This window comes from Gymnoscopelus braueri (genome assembly GCF_963280865.1).
Source record: "Gymnoscopelus braueri genome assembly, chromosome: 13".
NCBI classification, from domain to species: domain Eukaryota; kingdom Metazoa; phylum Chordata; class Actinopteri; order Myctophiformes; family Myctophidae; genus Gymnoscopelus; species Gymnoscopelus braueri.
The window spans coordinates 10966629-10985441 of NC_137615.1; the positions used below are offsets into that span (position 1 = coordinate 10966629).

Sequence of the window (18813 nt, forward strand, 5' to 3'; positions counted from 1 at the left end):
TGCATCTGAAACACCAACCAGAAGACAATGGCAGAAGTCGCTCCAGCCCCAGCTGCCTCCCCGGCTAAAGTAGCCAAGAAGAAGACCGCGGCCAAGCCCGTGAAGGTCGGTCCCAGCGTCCAGGAGCTCATCGTCAAGGCTGTGAGCGCCTCCAAGGAGAGGAGTGGTGTGTCTCTGGCCGCCCTCAAGAAGGCTCTATCAGCCGGTGGCTACGACGTGGAGAAGAAGAACAGCCGCGTCAAGATTGCCGTGAAGAGCCTGGTGGCAAAGGGCACCCTGCTCCAGACCAAGGGTACCGGTGCGTCTGGATCCTTCAAGCTCAACAAGAAGACCGAAGAGAAGGTAAAGAAACCCGCTAAGAAGGCAGTCAAACCCAAGAAGCCGGCTGCCAAGAAACCCGCCGCGGCAAAGAAATCCCCCAAGAAGGCAGTAGCCAAGAAGCCCGCAGCCGCTAAGAAATCTCCCAAGAAGGTAAAGAAGCCTGCAGCTGCGAAGAAACCAGCAGCCAAGAGCCCCAAGAAGGTGGCCAAGAGTCCCAAGAAGGTGGCGAAACCCACTGCCGTCAAGAAAGCACCAGCAAAGAAGGCCGCAAAGCCCAAGGTGGCGAAACCCAAGAAGACAGCCGCTAAGAAGAAGTAAACGTCCATACAGCAACCTGTTAACCCCACAAAGGCTCTTTTAAGAGCCACCCACAACTTTATTTAAAGAGTTCCTTTTCTCATAGAGAGATATATATATATATATATATATATGATTTTTAATATTTGCGCTGGCATTTAGGATTGGTTATTAACTCAATTGAGCAAAGAGGGGGGGGGGATCACGTGATTGTCAGCAGTGAGATTAATGATTAGTGTTGCTATATTTGGCAAGAGAAATAAGCAACTGAACAAGGTGTAGCCCCAAAAGAGGCCACATGAGTGCTAAAGCCTGTATGTTGATATTTGTTGTGATCTTGCCGATCTGCTATTTTCGAGAAAATCTTAATTGCAAAAAGCATGGTTTAAGTCGACTTTGACAACATCACAACAGTTACAAGCATTGGGTGTGAGTTTTAGATACATAAATAAGGCTGCCCATGCAATCAGGGTGATTGTCTACAAAACAAATATGGTAATTTTACAAACAATATTTATTGGTATGTATATTACATGCGAACATATATGCATTTATATATATATATAATCATAATGATCCAATATAGGTGTATGATGTGCAAGATATACAAAATATAATGTGGCAATAGATATTAAGAGAATATAAATATACATATTCAAAATGAACTATTTTATTTTTTAAATCAAATCTAACAGCCTTGGCATATACATACTGATACATCACACGGAAACAGCATTATGTTCAACAAACAGTTCGTTTTACTTTTGATTATATTACAACTTAATAACACTAATTATAACAATTGTATTAACAATGTACTATTGTCACATGTCACTCTAAAGTCCCAGTAATGTTTTAGAATGTGTTCATCATTACAATGGACCCTATTCACAACAGCCTGTTCATGTTGGTTAGTTGTACTTTTTATTTAGCTTGACCACTAATACTGACAATGTTATTTTAGTAGCACTATATACATGCCAGATTTAAAGCTTTAAAGTTATACTTTGTAGCACCAAATCATTGTCCTTTACTTATGCGACCATTTACCATGTCGTCTCTGATTGTACACTTTGTAAAATAAATCACCCATTAGGATGAAGAGATGACTGATAACTGTCTAAAACTGGTCATTGACTGAGAGACGCCGTCTTTCTCTGATTGGTCTCTGGTCAGGAACCTCCTTGTTTGGGGAGGAACCACAGTTTAGACTGGGAGGAACCGATCACGGCACGAGTCTAGTGCTGATTGGTGGGGCGCTCATACACAGTTAGCCCGCGCTCTCATTCAGGGTCAGGAACCTCCTTCTCTGGGAGGAAACGTTCACGCCACTAGTAGTGATTGGAGGGGCGCTCATACACACTCACCCCGAGCTCTCACTCATATTTATGATTGGTGGGGCGCACACAGACAGCACTGAGTTGAAGATATAAAAAGTTTCGTCGTGTTCCTATCCTCCAGTACATTTCTTCGTAGTCTATCTCAAGAAATAAAATAGAAAAATGTCAGGACGAGGCAAAACCGGAGGGAAGTCTAGGGCGAAGGCCAAGACCCGCTCATCTCGTGCCGGGCTACAGTTCCCTGTCGGTCGTGTTCACAGGCTGCTGCGTAAAGGAAACTATGCCCAGCGTGTCGGTGCCGGCGCCCCGGTCTATCTGGCGGCTGTTCTCGAGTACCTGACCGCTGAGATCCTGGAGCTGGCTGGAAACGCTGCCCGCGATAACAAGAAGTCTCGCATCATCCCCCGCCATCTCCAGCTGGCCGTCCGTAACGACGAGGAGCTTAACAGGCTGCTGGGTGGAGTGACCATCGCTCAGGGCGGTGTGCTGCCCAACATCCAGGCTGTTCTGCTCCCCAAGAAGACCGAGAAAGCCGCCAAGAAATAAATCTGCTTCATCCGTTTAATGAACCCCACAAAGGCTCTTTTAAGAGCCACCCACTCTTTAAATCAAAGATGAATTCTATATAGTCTGTATGTGCGCAGTTTATATAAACTGACTCAGCATATTAAGACTCAACACGTTCTACACTTCTACCCCACTACATAACGGAGCCAAATATTGTACTTTTACTCTATGATTATTTGAAAACGTTACTTTGCAGATTGATTACAAAACCTACATTAATCACTACATTAATCACTTCAGCCCTATTTTATACACAGGCCATTTGAAAATAGCCGATCTACAAGCTCATTGTAGATCTCCTATTTTCAAACATTTTAGTACTTGCAGACATTTAATATCCTTTACATATTTATAGTTCGAGCCACATTGCATGGATTGCAGTGCCTATTATTCACTGCCTAAATGCAAGGTAGTAAAACATATTTGTAGTAAAAGCCGTTATTGTCCATATTGGAAGTTGACACTTGTTTGACCACGTTAATTGGATGAGTGTTACATTTTAATGTAATTAAGACAATATATGCCGTATTATGATTCTTATACACCACAACTCACATCCATGTGTTGTTTTGTCATTCAAGGAGAAATATGTATTTGTTTTCCCCATGTCATAAAACACACAGCAATGTATTTTCACTTTGCTGTAAACTAGTATTCATAGTATTATCTATTACAGCGGCTCCCTTCCAATCGGTATATGACGTATATGGTACCTCCCCAAATAAGGAGGTTCCTGATCGCTGACCAATCAGAGAACGACGGCGTCTCAAGAAGCGCTAATAAAACGCATCATTTTACCCAGTGCTTGTATTACTGTTCTATACTTCACTCAGAGAAGCCATGGCCAGAACTAAGCAGACCGCTCGTAAGTCCACCGGTGGCAAAGCCCCCAGGAAGCAGCTCGCCACCAAGGCAGCGCGTAAGAGCGCGCCGGCAACCGGTGGAGTGAAGAAGCCTCACCGTTACAGGCCTGGTACTGTGGCTCTGAGGGAGATCCGTCGTTACCAGAAATCTACCGAGCTGCTGATCCGTAAGCTGCCCTTCCAGCGCCTGGTGAGGGAGATCGCCCAGGACTTTAAGACCGACCTGCGCTTCCAGAGCTCCGCCGTCATGGCTCTCCAGGAGTCAGCCGAGGCTTATCTTGTGGGTCTGTTTGAAGACACCAACCTGTGCGCCATCCACGCCAAGAGGGTGACCATCATGCCCAAAGACATCCAGCTGGCCCGTCGTATCCGCGGAGAACGTGCTTAAACTACTCTGTCACTGTCACAACCCCCAAACGGCCCTTTTAAGAGCCACCCACTTATTTATTAAAGAGACTTTTCCACTAATGCATATTTTTTAATTAATTAAAAAAAAGTCAGCACGATCCTGGAAGACAACTCTCACTCCCCCAAATATATATACGATTATTTATCTATTATGAAACCCCCACAAATGCACTAATATGGACACATACAGACAAGAAGTTTGTGTAAATGAAAACAAATCAACGCCTTTATGATATTAGTGTTTAAATTCAAATTTATTTGCAATTGGTAAAAAAAAAACTGGGTGTGAACACAGGTTTTGCATAGACTGATAACATGATTGATCTCTGCTTCCCCTAGCCTACTTTATGGAATTTGTACAAATCAGAGTTGTAGAGTACATTTGCTCAAGTACTGTACTTAAGTACAATATAGAGGTATTTTACTTGATTTTCAATACTTTTACTTCTACTTCTACTAGAAGCAAATATTTTCAAACATTTTAGTACTTTTACTTTTGGTACTTTAAGTATATTAACTTTACTTGTAACAGAGTATTTCTACATTGCAGTATTGATACTTTTACTTAAATAGAAAATGTGAGTACTTTTTCCACCACTGGTACAAATACATAAATAATAGCCGTTTCTCACTTAAGGCTAGTGATATCAGATTTTTTCCATCATGGAAAATGATCACTGCAGAGTTAAATGTAACGTGATTGACATGCTGGTGTAATGGGTGTAGTGCAGTCAAATGCGAAATACAATTGAAAATTTCCAATACTGTGTGTGTGTGCGTGTGCGTGTGCGTGTGCGTGTGCGTGCGTGTGTGTGTGTGCGTGCGTGCGTGCGTGCGTGCGTGCGTGTGCATGCGTGCGGTTGTGTGTTTGTGTGTGTGTGGCTCTACCAGTGATTCTCAACCATTTTAATTTGAAGGACCACCAGTTTGACAGGTATTAAGCTAACAAATAGGGTCCATTTGTACACTCTCAGAGTTACAGACCCATAAGGGTCCATTTGGTTCCTAACTATCCATCATTTAGCTGGGGACCCCCAGTAACTCCCCCCTTTGAGAACCAATGGTATACACAATTGTCATGTAGGCTATACAACTATTAGGCCTGAATAAAATGTCCATTTGAGGAAACTGTAAATGGAAGAACACATACCTGATGTCACACTGCTGTTGAGTGCAACCTTCCTTTTAAAGGTAATTTACACTTTCCCATGGCAACAAGGAAGATTTTTGATGGGGTGGTGTGACTGAGAATGAGGAAATTCGACATCTAACCCTGGCATCAACAATGAACAAAACATTCATGTTTGTCAGCATCACAACGGCCTCTAGCTTCCTCCTTTTCCCAAAGCATCACTCCAGTGCAGGCTACGAGAGAGAGGTTGATACTGTAGTGAATGAAGGCAGATGGCTGTTCGTATCATGTATTTGGAAATTATTCTACTTTTATCCGGGGCTGTTTGCACATGCTCATGTGCAAGTAAGTATTCAGCTTATATCTTATTTCACCAATGTTCAGTAGTTTTACACACAGGGCAAACTTTGTAGCACTGTGTTTACTATTCTCACATCATTGTCAAAAATCATTAAGAAAACAAAAATGTCACCCTGTTTTAGGAACTCATGTCATACGCCTTGGCTAGTAATATTTGACCAGGAGTATCTTTACTTTGACTTAAAGGAGAATTTTGGACTAAGGTTTTCTTACCTTTTCTATGATGTTATGATATCTTAGGATGAATGGTACAGTAGAAAAATGTCTTAACTCCATCCCGGGTCCGCCACAGCTTAAAACGTGCGTGGATAGGCCTTGCGTTAGATCACATATTTTAATAGTTTTTTTTTTTTTTAGATCTAACGTTCATAGTGACAGAACACTGTCAAAAAATTATTGAAATCTGGAGATTTCAATCTCGTCTAGCGAGACGTTTTTTTTGTTGTTGTTGTATAGTGTTCTGTCACTATGAACGTTAGATCTCACAAAAAAAAAGAAGCTATTAAAATATGTGATCTAACGCAAGGCCTATCCGGCACGTTTTAAGCTGTGGCGGACCCGGGATGGAGTTATGAAAATGTTCTACTGTACCATTCATCCTAAGATATCATAACATCATAGAAAAGGTAAGAAAACCTTAGTCCAAAATTCTCCTTTAAGTACTGGGGATGAGTACTTTTCCACCACTGATTAGCCATTTTCTCTGGAAGAAGGAAGAAGACCCAAACTGGACTCTCGAATATGGATCGTAAAATTGTAAAATCAACAGGAAGTTTACATTTTTCTTCGTACTGGGTTTTGTGTTATATTGTCAGAATCAGCTTTTATTTGCGTTCATGTGTGTGCATTGGCCCATATACAAGGTTTAGGATTATCTATGTGCTCCTTGTTTGTGTGGTGGAGCTGCTGTAATCACTGACGAATAGTGTACATTTTTACAGCTAATACAAAAAAGTTAAATATAAGCAGACTTCAAATGCAGAGTTGTATGGCATGGGGAGCAATATTTATTTACCTATTTTTATTTAAACAAATTGTGACAAAGGGGGCTGAATGTTGTGTGTCCCTGCAAGGCTGTGAGTTTTGGACAACTCTTTCAAGAGCACATAATCACTGTAACACCACTTAGAGCAGGCATTGTGAAATAAGCATTATGAACACAGTGGAGTAGATGGTTTTCATTTCTGAATAGACATTTTCTTGCAAAACAGATGTCGGAAGATCACTGTTATTACTGTGTATTAGCTGAAAAACACCACAGCCGTACCTTAAGTGCATTTTACACATTTATGTCTGGGCATTTTCCCCAAAAAAGCACATTTAGAGGCAAATACTTTCTAACCATGGTCATACAAATTTCAAAACAGTTGCTGCCTTGGTTGTTCTGATGATGTAGTGAAATAGATGTATTTCTACCCAAGAGTTAACCTACTTTACATCAAAATGTTATATTATATAATAATCAAATTACACTGGCACACTGAACAAATAGGTATATTTTTGAATTATTGCGTTAAAGATGGTAGCTAAATGTTGAATTTGACTGAATTAACTGAGTTTTTTGTCACCCATAATGAAATTGCATAATGGTTGAAGGGGCCAAGGGGGTGGACAATGATGTGTGAATTTATATATTATACATTTTATAAGACCTGTAACTGTGGCGACTGTGTGATTGACAATACCCAAGTAACCATTATGATCAAGATCTACTAGAGGTTAGATGAAAAGGTTTTTGTTGAATCCACTGCAAACACTTGACTAGTGTCAACTACTCAAAGGAAAAGTACAAACAGAGCTTCTTATCATACATTCTATCGAATGGTTTCATATTATTCATTCCCTTCCCAAGCCACCTGGTGCAATTATTTGCAAAATATTTAAACCATTTTAAATATGACCATGCTATTATTGGAGTATATTGATTTGGTAATTATGTAATATTAGCCTACAGGTTGTTACTACATTAGTGGGAAAACTTGACACCGATGTGTCTCAAATGCTGTGTAAAATAGGATTTATACAATCAATAGTATTAGTGTACACCTCTATTTAATAAGCAATGGTTTGCTAGAAAATGTGTTTTAACATACTGGACTGTCTGCAGAAACCTGTAATCTAATGTAAATATTTTGTTTTGTATTGAAAGCTCAAATAAAAGCTTTACAATAACTTATGCATACTCCTGGTATAATAACCTAGTGTTTATCAAGTGGAAATGCTCTTTAAAATATATATATGTAATATGTATAATATTTTAGTGTACACAATGCACTCCCTTGCACATCATGCATCCATACCATGCTTATGAGGCCAGATCACTCGCTAGATGCGTGTATGAAAGAATATCAGATGGATTTGTGTCCGCAAGTGTACTCGGTTTTTAAACAGCAGGCTAACAATATTAATATCCTATTATTCTTGAGTGCTGTTTAGCTATGTTTTCTCTCTTAACATTGATTATGTGACACTTTTTGGTATCCTCATTCTACAATAATCATTATTGTAGGGAAGGGGAGAAAATTACAAAAGCCACTTCAGTGTGCGCAGTGCAGTAAATAGTCTAAACTAGATATAAATAAAAAGGCAAACAGCTATTGGGCCAGTCTTTCTATTGGCCCTTGTTGTCAGTCAACTATTGACTCATTAACACCCCGAACAGGTCAACATTAAATTGTTATTACATATGAATCTCCTCTTTCTTGATAATATGGGTGGTCCTTAAAAGGACCTTTGTGTTTAGAGCAGACTGTGCAGTTTACTTGGAGCTGGTGTACTTGGTAACAGCCTTGGTGCCCTCGGATACGGCGTGCTTGGCCAGCTCACCGGGAAGCAGCAGGCGGACGGCCGTCTGAATCTCCCGGGAAGAGATGGTGCGACGCTTGTTGTAGTTAGCCAATTTGGAGGCTTCACCGGCGATGCGCTCAAAGATGTCGTTGACGAAGGAGTTCATGATGCCCATGGCCTTAGAAGAGATACCGGTGTCGGGGTGGACCTGCTTCATGACCTTGTAGATGTAGATGGCGTAGCTCTCCTTCCTGGACTTTCTGCGTTTCTTACCGCCCTTGGCGGAGGTTTTGGCGACGGCTTTCTTGGAGCCCTTCTTGGGCGCTGGCTTGGCGGGTTCAGGCATAGTTCTTTCTCTTATGGATGAAGATAAGAAGTAACGTTCAACTGGCGTCGCACCAGTATTTAAACCAGGCCAATGCAAATGAAGTGTGCGACTCCCAGCACATGATTGGTGCCACTGCTTATGTGACCCACAGAGGGAGGTGTCTTACACTGTCTTTGTTTCTGCATAATGTTTTCCCGCCTGCATCATCTATTGTTCCCGCTAAAATATAGACTAGGGATAAGGTATAATAAACATTTAGGGTAAATCTATATTTTAATCAGAATTAATAGTTCTAGTCCACGGCACGCTCCAATTTCAATCTAGTTGTAACACACTTTCTATCGATGCATAATGTATACAGTATAATCTAGTCAATCCACGAACTGCAGACTATTACCAGTTGTACCACACAAAGCAATCAAAAATTGCATTTGATCATGTTCATTATAGCTGGGATGAGTGGGGTCTCTGACTGGAATTGTATGTGTAATTTTACTGTATACATTCAGCGTGTCATATTCAACAGTCCCATATGGTCTAGTTAGGATTCCTGGTTTTCACCCAGGCGGCCCGGGTTCGACTCCCGGTATGGGAACTCAATTTATTCCGAACTGAATCAGGGAATATGTCATGATGCTGGCAAGTAGTGGATGTGAATTTAACTGTTATAGTCCATGTTTATAAGCATACGGTCAAATTAAGTCTCTCTAGACTACTAGACAAAATAGAAAATGCTGTTGCATCATGACCACAATAGTCTACCTTTCCCTGATCCACCCCCCCCCCCCCCCCCCACTGGCGACTGCGTGAATAGCATTGCATACATATACATGAAAACAGACAGGTTATCTTGTCCGTTTTTAAACGTTTAGATTCCGACTGACCCCATTATATCTAACCCTAACGGTGGGAATAACGACATATCGGAATTGTGAGTGGACCCCCACAATATGCCTGTAATGGCATTTATCCAAATACATACAATAGGACCATTCCAAGCTCGAGTTTGCACTAAGAGGGTCAAGGGTGTACATGTTGAGAGATTGTATTTAAACCTAATAACTGGCCATGAATCAGTCATCAAAACTGTATAGGAAGCAAACGACTAAGTGTTTGCTTAATCAAGCACTACATAAGGTGGCTCACATATCAATTACGGAATAGACTCTGTACAGAAAGTGTGGGTGGCTCTTAAAAGAGCCTTTGGGTTGTTGGTAGATGAAGTCAGCATTAACCTCCGAAGCCGTACAGAGTGCGTCCCTGTCTCTTCAGTGCATAGACAACATCCATGGCGGTCACAGTTTTTCTCTTGGCGTGCTCGGTGTAGGTGACTGCGTCACGGATCACGTTCTCCAGGAAAACCTTGAGGACACCGCGAGTCTCCTCGTAGATTAGACCGGAGATACGCTTCACACCGCCACGGCGAGCCAGACGGCGGATAGCGGGCTTGGTGATTCCCTGGATGTTATCACGAAGCACTTTACGATGGCGCTTGGCGCCTCCTTTACCAAGACCCTTTCCTCCCTTGCCGCGGCCAGACATTTTCGCTTTAGTAGTAGAGGTTACTGAAGTGAATGACTCTTCGGATCAATGATTTGTCAATTTATCTGTGTTCTGAGGACGTATAGGAAGACAGGCAGCCTGCTCTGCACTGGGCGTTGCCTAAAAAGCTGCTCCTTTATTCTGTGTTCTGCATGACAATGACCTCTCCAACGGTTATTTATTATGGTTATAAAGCTGTACCTTAGTGGAAGAAATTAACTAGTATACATATCTGTGTAATGTCTATTTGCTCTATTTTTATTTGATTACTTAAAGGCATTTTAACACAAGAGCCATACTGACGTTATGTCAACAAAAAAAAACTATTCCCACTTATCCGGCAGTATGTGTACCACATCTTTTGAAGAATACTCTATTATAAATAAAAACACTCACAACATTCACATTATCACAGTCATGAGTAGGTTCACAGTCACAAAAAAAACACATCTCCAGACTTCAACATAAACTGTGAAAAAGATACATAATATACAGTAATACTATACAGTCATAGCATTTATATATATTGCTCATGAGTAGCTGATATGATATAGTAAAGACAGACTTCTCAGACAACACAAAAACAGTATATCAATAGTACAATATAGGGGGATTTCTATGCATGTGTGCGCACTTGATGTGTAACAGATTAAACAAGTTCCATAGTCCAGTAGAATGCTACTATTGGTATATATCTATCTATCTATCTATCTATCTATCTATCTATCTATCTATCTATCAGTGGCGCGGGAAGGGGGGGGCTATGGGGGCTGCAGCCCCCTGGTGATGGGAAGATGGGTGATGGGAAGAAAAAAAAAAAAAAAAACTTTTTATTTTATTTTATTTTTTATAATATATATATATTTTATGGATCATAGCAGTCTGTTACGGTCATGGATGAACTTCAACCTGGTGTTTGCACTGTCTTTCTGCCTTTTTGTGTGGGGAAAAACACAGAAAACCCCCCAAAAATCGCAAAAAAATCGCGCGCCCACGCGAGGAGTCCCCCCCGACGCACAGCCCCCCTAGGTATAGACCGCCGAAGTCTAACGTCATTTACACATCCTTTGTTTGTCTACCTGGTTCGCAGTTTTCCACCCCTGTTCTGAATCACATACACGTATTTAATATCGCGTCAAATAAGAACTGTGTTCCAAAAATAAACAAATGACCCCGGCGGGGTGACTCTTATGGATATGAAGCATCAACTGATGGTGAGAAAACGCTAATGTTACTTCCGCCGAATTAGTTACATTTTCGCCAGAAACAGACTGTATCAAATATAAGTGACTGACTATCATAAACGATACAGAACCTCCTCCCTGACAATAACGCCGACACGCGGTGTTTATTTTTGGACCACAATTCTTATATGAGACGATTCTAAGATGACCCAATGTTATTCTCCATAGAGAAATTACTTCCGCAAACCTGGGGATGAACGAGTGACGTCAGGACTTCGGTGCTCTATTAAGGACTTCCCGCGCGCCTGCTATCTATTTACACTGTTGTTACAATGGTGAACAATGGAATCCATGTTGACTGTGTGCAAAAGTTATATCTGATCATTATATGTTTAAATATAACATAAGTTACTGTTTAAACTTTGTGGTGCTGCTATTCGTATCTCCCTTATAAAATTGAACATTTATTTCAATGGGACAAACATGGATAACCTATTCTAGATGTTCATTTTCACTGAGCTCTAGAATATTTCAAATGCATCATCTTGGGCTGCTAGGCTACCTTAAATCAATATGACATATAGAAAGACTATACACTACTGGCACTATTCTGTAATTTTGGATGGGGGGGGGGGGGGTCATTTCAAAGGAGTCATTTCATAGGAAAGCCTCACGCCTTTCCTCAAAAATAGTGAGCTGGGTAGACACAGCTAACTCCAGAACATGTTACAAAAGGTGTATGGTCATTATGCGTGAAAATGAGGAAGTAAAAACTCTTATAAAAAGTTGTGGTTGGCTCTTAAAAGAGCCTTTTATGGGTAAAGGTGGGATAGGTTTATAACAGTTTACTTCTTCTTGGGAGCTGCCTTCTTTGCTGCCTTGGGTTTGGCAACCTTCTTGGCTGGGGCTTTCTTGGCTGCTGCAGGCTTCTTGGCTACTTTCTTGGGACTCTTGGTGGCTTTCTTCGGGCTTTTAGCTGCTACCTTCTTGGCAGCAGGCTTCTTGGCTTTCTTCGGCGATTTCTTGGCGGCCACAGGCTTCTTTGCTGCCACCTTCTTTGGCTTTTTAGCCGCGGCGGGTTTCTTGGCAGCAGCGGGCTTCTTTGCTTTGACAGCTTTCTTGACAACAGGCTTCTTCGCCTTAACTGCTACAACTTTCTTGTTCATCTTGAAAGAGCCAGATGCGCCGGTACCTTTGGTTTGAACCAGAGTGCCTTTTGCTACCAGGCTCTTGACGGCGATCTTGACGCGGGCCTTGTTCTTCTCCACATCGTAGCCGCCGGCAGTCAGAGCTTTCTTGACCGCAGCCAGGGACACGCCGCTCCGTTCCTTGGAGGCGGACACGGCCTTGACTACAAGCTCAGCGACGCTGGGGCCGGCCTTCTTGGGTCGGGGAGCTGCCTTCTTCTTGGCGACCTTGGCCGGAGCCGGAGCTGGTGCGACTTCTGCCATGATTCTATCAGATTCGGGTAGTAGCTTGCCTTAACGTAAAGTCTTGGTACGGTAGATTAGACTTGTGGTGCGCACAGTGAAGGGGCTGGACTTAAACACAACATGAGAACCATGTAGAGTCAATGCACACAGAGCCCCTCTTCTCTGGGTGGCTTTATGTGCCACTTGTGTTTTCTCCTCGACAAAAAACAAGATATTATAAACGACTGTGTATATTATGAAATGTAACAAAGGGCACACTGCTAGCACACTTGTGCCTTTTTGTCATGAACATTATCTGAGACGCGAAGAACGCTCTCGTTTTGTATTGTTAGGCTCAACACCTCACTCTTCAACGGGCAAAACACAATTCCCCCATCATTTTCCTTCTAAAACAATGTAAAACTATGTTACATTAACACCAATCCTCGTAATCCTCTTAGCAGACATACCCGACGACAGGATAACATAAACTATACTCTTGTTTTATTATCCGTTTAGTTATAAATAGAAGGTTTTCTGACCTTAGTAAACACACTCCAGTTGATGGCAGCAACTCCCACTGACAGCTATTGAATGGTGGAAAGCTTTGTTCATTTGTGGACGAATAACTTACTGTGAGTAATACATCTGATATAACATCTGATCAAACTAAAGTAAACAAAATAAAGCTTATCTCATACAATCAACTGCCGCTGTCTGTACTTTGCTTATGGAGACAGACATGCTGGTACACAAGCCAGCACGTACCCTTCACATTTTAAAACTCCATGATGCAATGTATATCCTGCTGCATCCCGTTTTATGATCAATTATCATTGTGTACTGTATGAGAACAGTGGCACTGCCATAGCAAATATGTCCATCCCCATATGAATTGGGCCTACCTTTACAGCAGCATGGGACAGAACTGTTCAGTAAATATATCGCAAGTGAACTGTGAAGTTATTTTCTTTGGTAAAGCTACCTGGGAGCAAATATGTATTACTTACTGAATTGACACATCGTCTGATTTTGATTGATTGAATACTTTATTAACAGTTTGCAAATAGCACAGTGGTACAATTGTACAATGATGCTAAAAGGATAACACAAAAAAAGCCCTGGTTTCCATTACAACGATATTGAAGACATCATCAACACTATAGCAATAAACGTATATGCCCAGTAAACAGTTTAGGGGGGGGGTCGTTTCTGGTGTTGGGCTTAGATTACTTTTCTAGGACCAGGTACTAATTAATTCTGCTCTTTTTTATTTAACTTTAAATGCAGACTTGGAAAAAGCCATTCGGCTTATTTCACAACAGATTAGGGCCTACTCACAACAAAGAGTGTGTGTCTTAATATTTCTACTTTTGCAATTCCATATCCAAATATTGTTAATGGTTCCTTGTGTTCTTTCCATTTTTCTGCATTTTAACACCCTTACCAGATCAATCTGCAGTCTACACAATACATGAAAGATGGTTCTACAAACAACTATTTGCTTGATCATGTTCAACCCAGATTTGGCACAAACAAGGGAATGAACTCTTTCTCATGCTATTCAACAAAAATGTCGAATGCACTACCCAAAGGAGTGTAGAACTAGCCTGGTAAACCCTCCCTCCGGAAATCTCATTTCTATTTGATTCCAGGAGTGAGTCTGGCATGAAGGCTTGTATGGGCGTTTCTAGTGCATTACCAAATAACCGAGCCAATCAGCGTCCTCGCTCATTGTTTTGTGATTGACAGCGGGGGTAGGCCAATCAGGTGGAACCCGAGTGGTTCACACGTCATTAATCAATACACCTTTCATACAAGCTGCTCATTAACATCAAAGACAAACCAATTACTCCTGGTGATAATCACTGCAGCCTAAAGTGGCTTAATTGGACATCAAAGGGCCACTTGGACATCAAAGCTACATTACTCCCGCCCAGCTCCAGCCCACAGCCAAATTGCCCATATAGGTCTGCAGGCCAGACTCACTCCTGAAATAAAATACAAATGAGATTTCTGGAGGGAGGGTTTACCAGGCTAGTGTAGAACCCTACTCACTTTAAAAACTGCCCTAAATAATCACCTTCAGGAGGCTGCAATTCCAAATTGGCCCGTCAAAGTACCACCTACCACCACCCCCCCCCCTCCTCCTAAAACTGTCTATTGTACATATTTCTTGTTTTTCATACCAGTAACCTGTAAACTGATTGTATGACGTTCTGCATAGTAGTGTATATTTGTATGTCTTCTTAAATGTCATCGTGATTTGAGCGCACAGGGATCTCATTTTAAATAAGCCAAGTGCTTTTTATGAGCGATCCAGTTTAGAGGACCTTGTATTGTGAATTGTACTTCCATGTACTTTTACCATGTCTTTCTAAATAAAGTATTCAATCAATCAATCAAATGTAACGGGATAATGCATGTGTGACGGGATCGAAATCCTCAAAGATTATTTTCATTTTTAGTGAATAAATAACAGTGTGAATGCAGTGTTTTCTACTGTTGCAGACAAAATGTCCACCTCTGGTCATATGCCTGTTAATTAGACCGTTGACTCGGGAACAATGGCAGTTGGGGAATGCGTCATGCCCATGCCCCACCTGTTCATGCAATGACCGTTAGCAGATTACCCGACTCCCGTTGTACCCGTCTGTCTGTGTCTCTTTAATGCAGTATGCAGTTGTCGTAACCCCATTATAACTCAATTGAGTAGGTTATATACTCATTGAAAACCAACACATCCATGGTCCTGGTGACTGATTTAATTTTTCACTATCTATATATATATATTTTTTTAAATTTAAAAACAAAAACGTGGCCCTCTCACGCATTATAGCAGTCACCAGAACCAGGGGAAAGAATGTTATTTGGAGGGCTCTATACCTTCAATCATTTGTTTTATTTTGTGTACCAAGGACTAGAGATGGTGAGGAGAGACCCCCATCACTTATCAAATAGCCCAGTAGAGCAGACCATTATGGGAATTGCATTACAATTTCCCTTATAAGTAATTTTAAGGGAAAAACGCCAACGCCCCCTAAAATGTGATGCTTATATACACTAAAGTTTATTTCCCCTGCTATAATTACAGCCATAACTGTTTGGCTAACGGTTTAAATAAGTGGAAATCTTTTACAGAAATAAGTGGGTGGCTCTTAAAAGAACCGTTTTGGGGTAGTGACAATATCAGATAAGTTTAAGCACGTTCTCCACGGATACGGCGGGCCAGCTGGATGTCTTTGGGCATGATGGTCACCCTCTTGGCGTGGATGGCGCACAGGTTGGTGTCTTCAAACAGACCGACCAGATAAGCCTCGGCCGACTCCTGGAGGGCCATGACGGCGGAGCTCTGGAAGCGCAGGTCGGTTTTGAAGTCCTGGGCGATCTCCCTCACCAGGCGTTGGAAGGGCAGCTTGCGGATCAGCAGCTCGGTAGATTTCTGGTAACGACGGATCTCTCTCAGAGCCACTGTACCGGGACGGTAACGGTGAGGCTTCTTCACTCCACCAGTTGCCGGTGCGCTCTTGCGTGCGGCTTTGGTGGCGAGCTGCTTCCTTGGTGCTTTGCCACCGGTAGACTTACGAGCGGTCTGCTTGGTTCTTGCCATCTCTCTCTCTGTCTGATTCTGTAGAGTCAGAAGTTGTGATGGTTCGAGCGCAAAAGCCTGCTCTTTATCTTACTGGCTCTGAGACGCCGTCTTTCTCTGATTGGTCTCTGGCCAGGAACCTCCTTGTTTGGGGAGGAACCACAGTTTAGACTGGGAGGAACCGATCACTGCACGAGTCTAGTACTGATTGGTGGGACGCTCATACACAGTCAGCCCGCGCTCTCATTCATGGTCAGGAACCTCCCTCTCTGGGAGGAAACGTTCACGCCACTAGTAGTGATTGGAGGGGCGCTCATACACACTCACCCCGCGCTCTCACTCATATTTATGATTGGTGGGGCGCACACAGACAGCACTGAGTTGAAGATATAAAATGTTTCGTGTTCCTGTCCTCCAGCACATTTCTTCGTAGTCTAAATCAAGGAATCAAGGTAAAAAATGTCAGGACGAGGCAAGACCGGTGGGAAGTCCAGGGCGAAGGCCAAGACCCGCTCATCTCGTGCCGGGCTACAGTTCCCCGTGGGTCGTGTCCACAGGCTGCTGCGTAAAGGAAACTATGCTCAGCGTGTCGGTGCCGGCGCCCCGGTCTATCTAGCAGCCGTCCTCGAGTACCTGACCGCTGAGATTCTAGAATTGGCTGGAAATGCCGCCCGTGACAACAAGAAGTCTCGCATCATCCCCCGTCATCTCCAGCTGGCCGTCCGCAACGACGAAGAGCTCAACAGACTGCTGGGTGGAGTGACCATCGCTCAGGGTGGTGTGCTGCCCAACATCCAGGCTGTCCTGCTCCCCAAGAAGACCGAGAAAGCCGCGAAGAAATAAATTTACTCAATTTGTTTGACAACCCACACAAAGGCTCTTTTAAGAGCCGCCCACAGTTTCTATACAAGAGCTAATTCTATTTACCATGGGACGCCTCTTTAAAACTGGTTTTCATATCTTTCGTGGTTGAAAGGCTGGTGGACACTAAATAACATGCAGTACTATTGCCAAATGCAAGAAACGTTTAGTTAGGGTTTAGGCTACACCGCTTGCCTATAGAGTACAAGGTATTGTATAATAACAACAAGCTAAAGATGCAATTTTTCATATCGGTTCAATTACATTTTCGTACCATGCTCTCCCTTGCACATTATGGATGAGGTCCGATCACTCGCAATATGCTTATATATATTAATACACGTATTTTATTATATCCCTATAGCTAAATATCACATGTAGGCCTACTATAATGTGTATTATAAGCCTACTCATTATGCCCACAATCAGCCACCATTACGTGGACAGATCTAACAATCACACCATACCAGATGCTTTTAAGTTTATTTTAGTATTCTTGTATTTATCTTGACTTTTGTGTTGAATGTTAAATGGAACACAGTCGAGTTCATCCATGTTGTTGCTTTTTGTTGCACTGTTATTTTAATGAAGTAAATACAACTATTAAATTCCTATCCATTTCTGCCTTCTGTGGACAACGCCAGGAATGGCTTTAACATGCTATATATGCGCTTCATACATTGATTATGGGGATTGTGCAGAACCATACATTTCGGCCGGATAGTCCCCCGTAATTATCACATGGCTCAATTTCTGATTAAACCAGAACCATCATACATCTCTCCTCTAGTCATTCATTAACAGTCCTCACTGCAGATAAAGTCTAATGTACAACTTTCTTTAAATTTGTGGGTGGCTCTTAAAAGAACCTTTATGTATGAACGGAGCCATCTATAAAAAACCTCGACATCCATGTATTTGCATTGACAATATATAGTTTCTCATGCCATTTAGTCTACTGGTCTGACTTGCCAGCCAGCGGTAGCACTAACATTGCTACTTATTGACCAGTTATAGTCAGCTCAATACCATTTGCTTAAGATCACCATTCTACAATCAGCAAGCAACTCTTTGATGACACTGTGGGCGGCTCTTAAAAGAGCCTTTGGGTTGTTGGTAGTCAAGTGGGCATTATTAACCTCCGAAGCCGTACAGAGTGCGTCCTTGTCTCTTCAGAGCATAGACAACATCCATAGCAGTCACGGTCTTTCTCTTGGCGTGCTCGGTGTAGGTGACGGCGTCACGGATCACGTTCTCAAGGAACACCTTGAGGACACCACGGGTCTCCTCGTAGATCAGACCGGAGATACGCTTCACACCGCCACGGCGAGCCAGACGGCGGATAGCGGGCTTGGTGATACCCTGGATATTGTCACGAAGCACCTTACGGTGGCGCTTGGCGCCTCCTTTTCCAAGACCTTTTCCTCCCTTCCCGCGGCCAGACATATTCTAACAGTTGAAGATGCAGAAGTGACTCTTAAAGCCGAAGCCATGCTTATTTATCTGTGTTCTGAGGACGTATAGGAAGACAGGCAGCCTGCTCTGCACTGGGCGTTGCCTAAAAAGCTGCAGCCCCACCTCCTTTATTCTGGGTTCTTAACTTCTTTGTTCTGCAAGACAAAGACCTCTCCAACGGTTATATTGGGCATGGTTGTAAAGCCTTGAGACTTGGTGGAAGTAATGAACTATTCCCACTTAGCCAGTATGTATACCGTGTCTTTTTTAAGAATACCATATTAAAAATCAGTCAGTGTAAGCCAGGCATGGGGTAGTGCATCTCCATCAATGGGTAAACATAACAAATGTGTTTTTTGTAATTGTT

At 42.3% G+C, this 18813-nt stretch overlaps 9 protein-coding genes across 9 annotated transcripts; 4 read left to right on the forward strand and 5 right to left on the reverse strand.

Moving 5' to 3' along the window:
* Nucleotides 1-27: 27 nt before the first annotated feature.
* LOC308098424 (histone H1-like) lies at nucleotides 28-639 on the forward strand (the record flags this gene model as incomplete). Its single annotated transcript, XM_080446773.1, has 1 exon — nucleotides 28-639. The coding sequence occupies one exon, from the start codon at nucleotides 28-30 to the stop codon at nucleotides 637-639; it is 612 nt and encodes a 203-aa protein (XP_080302899.1).
* Nucleotides 640-2120: 1481 nt separating this feature from the next.
* Nucleotides 2121-2504, forward strand: LOC308098446 (histone H2A-like; the record flags this gene model as incomplete). Its single annotated transcript, XM_080446798.1, has 1 exon — nucleotides 2121-2504. One exon carries the CDS (start codon nucleotides 2121-2123, stop codon nucleotides 2502-2504), a length of 384 nt encoding a protein of 127 aa, XP_080302924.1.
* An 861-nt stretch (nucleotides 2505-3365) lies between these two features.
* LOC308098436 (histone H3.2) lies at nucleotides 3366-3776 on the forward strand (the record flags this gene model as incomplete). Its single annotated transcript, XM_080446788.1, has 1 exon — nucleotides 3366-3776. The coding sequence occupies one exon, from the start codon at nucleotides 3366-3368 to the stop codon at nucleotides 3774-3776; it is 411 nt and encodes a 136-aa protein (XP_080302914.1).
* A 4270-nt stretch (nucleotides 3777-8046) lies between these two features.
* LOC308098441 (histone H2B-like) lies at nucleotides 8047-8421 on the reverse strand (the record flags this gene model as incomplete). Its single annotated transcript, XM_080446793.1, has 1 exon — nucleotides 8047-8421. One exon carries the CDS (start codon nucleotides 8419-8421, stop codon nucleotides 8047-8049), a length of 375 nt encoding a protein of 124 aa, XP_080302919.1.
* A 1212-nt stretch (nucleotides 8422-9633) lies between these two features.
* On the reverse strand, nucleotides 9634-9945 carry LOC308099396 (histone H4; the record flags this gene model as incomplete). Its single annotated transcript, XM_080448138.1, has 1 exon — nucleotides 9634-9945. The coding sequence occupies one exon, from the start codon at nucleotides 9943-9945 to the stop codon at nucleotides 9634-9636; it is 312 nt and encodes a 103-aa protein (XP_080304264.1).
* Nucleotides 9946-11971: 2026 nt separating this feature from the next.
* Nucleotides 11972-12586, reverse strand: LOC308098426 (histone H1-like). Its single transcript, XM_080446775.1, has one exon. It carries the CDS (start codon nucleotides 12578-12580, stop codon nucleotides 11975-11977), a length of 606 nt encoding a protein of 201 aa, XP_080302901.1. The 5' UTR covers nucleotides 12581-12586; the 3' UTR covers nucleotides 11972-11974.
* A 3046-nt stretch (nucleotides 12587-15632) lies between these two features.
* Nucleotides 15633-16151, reverse strand: LOC308098437 (histone H3.2; the record flags this gene model as incomplete). The annotated part of the gene is made up of 1 exon (XM_080446789.1): nucleotides 15633-16151. The coding sequence occupies one exon, from the start codon at nucleotides 16149-16151 to the stop codon at nucleotides 15741-15743; it is 411 nt and encodes a 136-aa protein (XP_080302915.1). The 3' UTR covers nucleotides 15633-15740.
* Nucleotides 16152-16589: 438 nt separating this feature from the next.
* On the forward strand, nucleotides 16590-16973 carry LOC308098439 (histone H2A-like; the record flags this gene model as incomplete). The annotated part of the gene is made up of 1 exon (XM_080446791.1): nucleotides 16590-16973. One exon carries the CDS (start codon nucleotides 16590-16592, stop codon nucleotides 16971-16973), a length of 384 nt encoding a protein of 127 aa, XP_080302917.1.
* Nucleotides 16974-18125: 1152 nt separating this feature from the next.
* On the reverse strand, nucleotides 18126-18437 carry LOC308098444 (histone H4; the record flags this gene model as incomplete). The annotated part of the gene is made up of 1 exon (XM_080446796.1): nucleotides 18126-18437. One exon carries the CDS (start codon nucleotides 18435-18437, stop codon nucleotides 18126-18128), a length of 312 nt encoding a protein of 103 aa, XP_080302922.1.
* Between the last annotated feature and the right edge of the window lie 376 nt (nucleotides 18438-18813).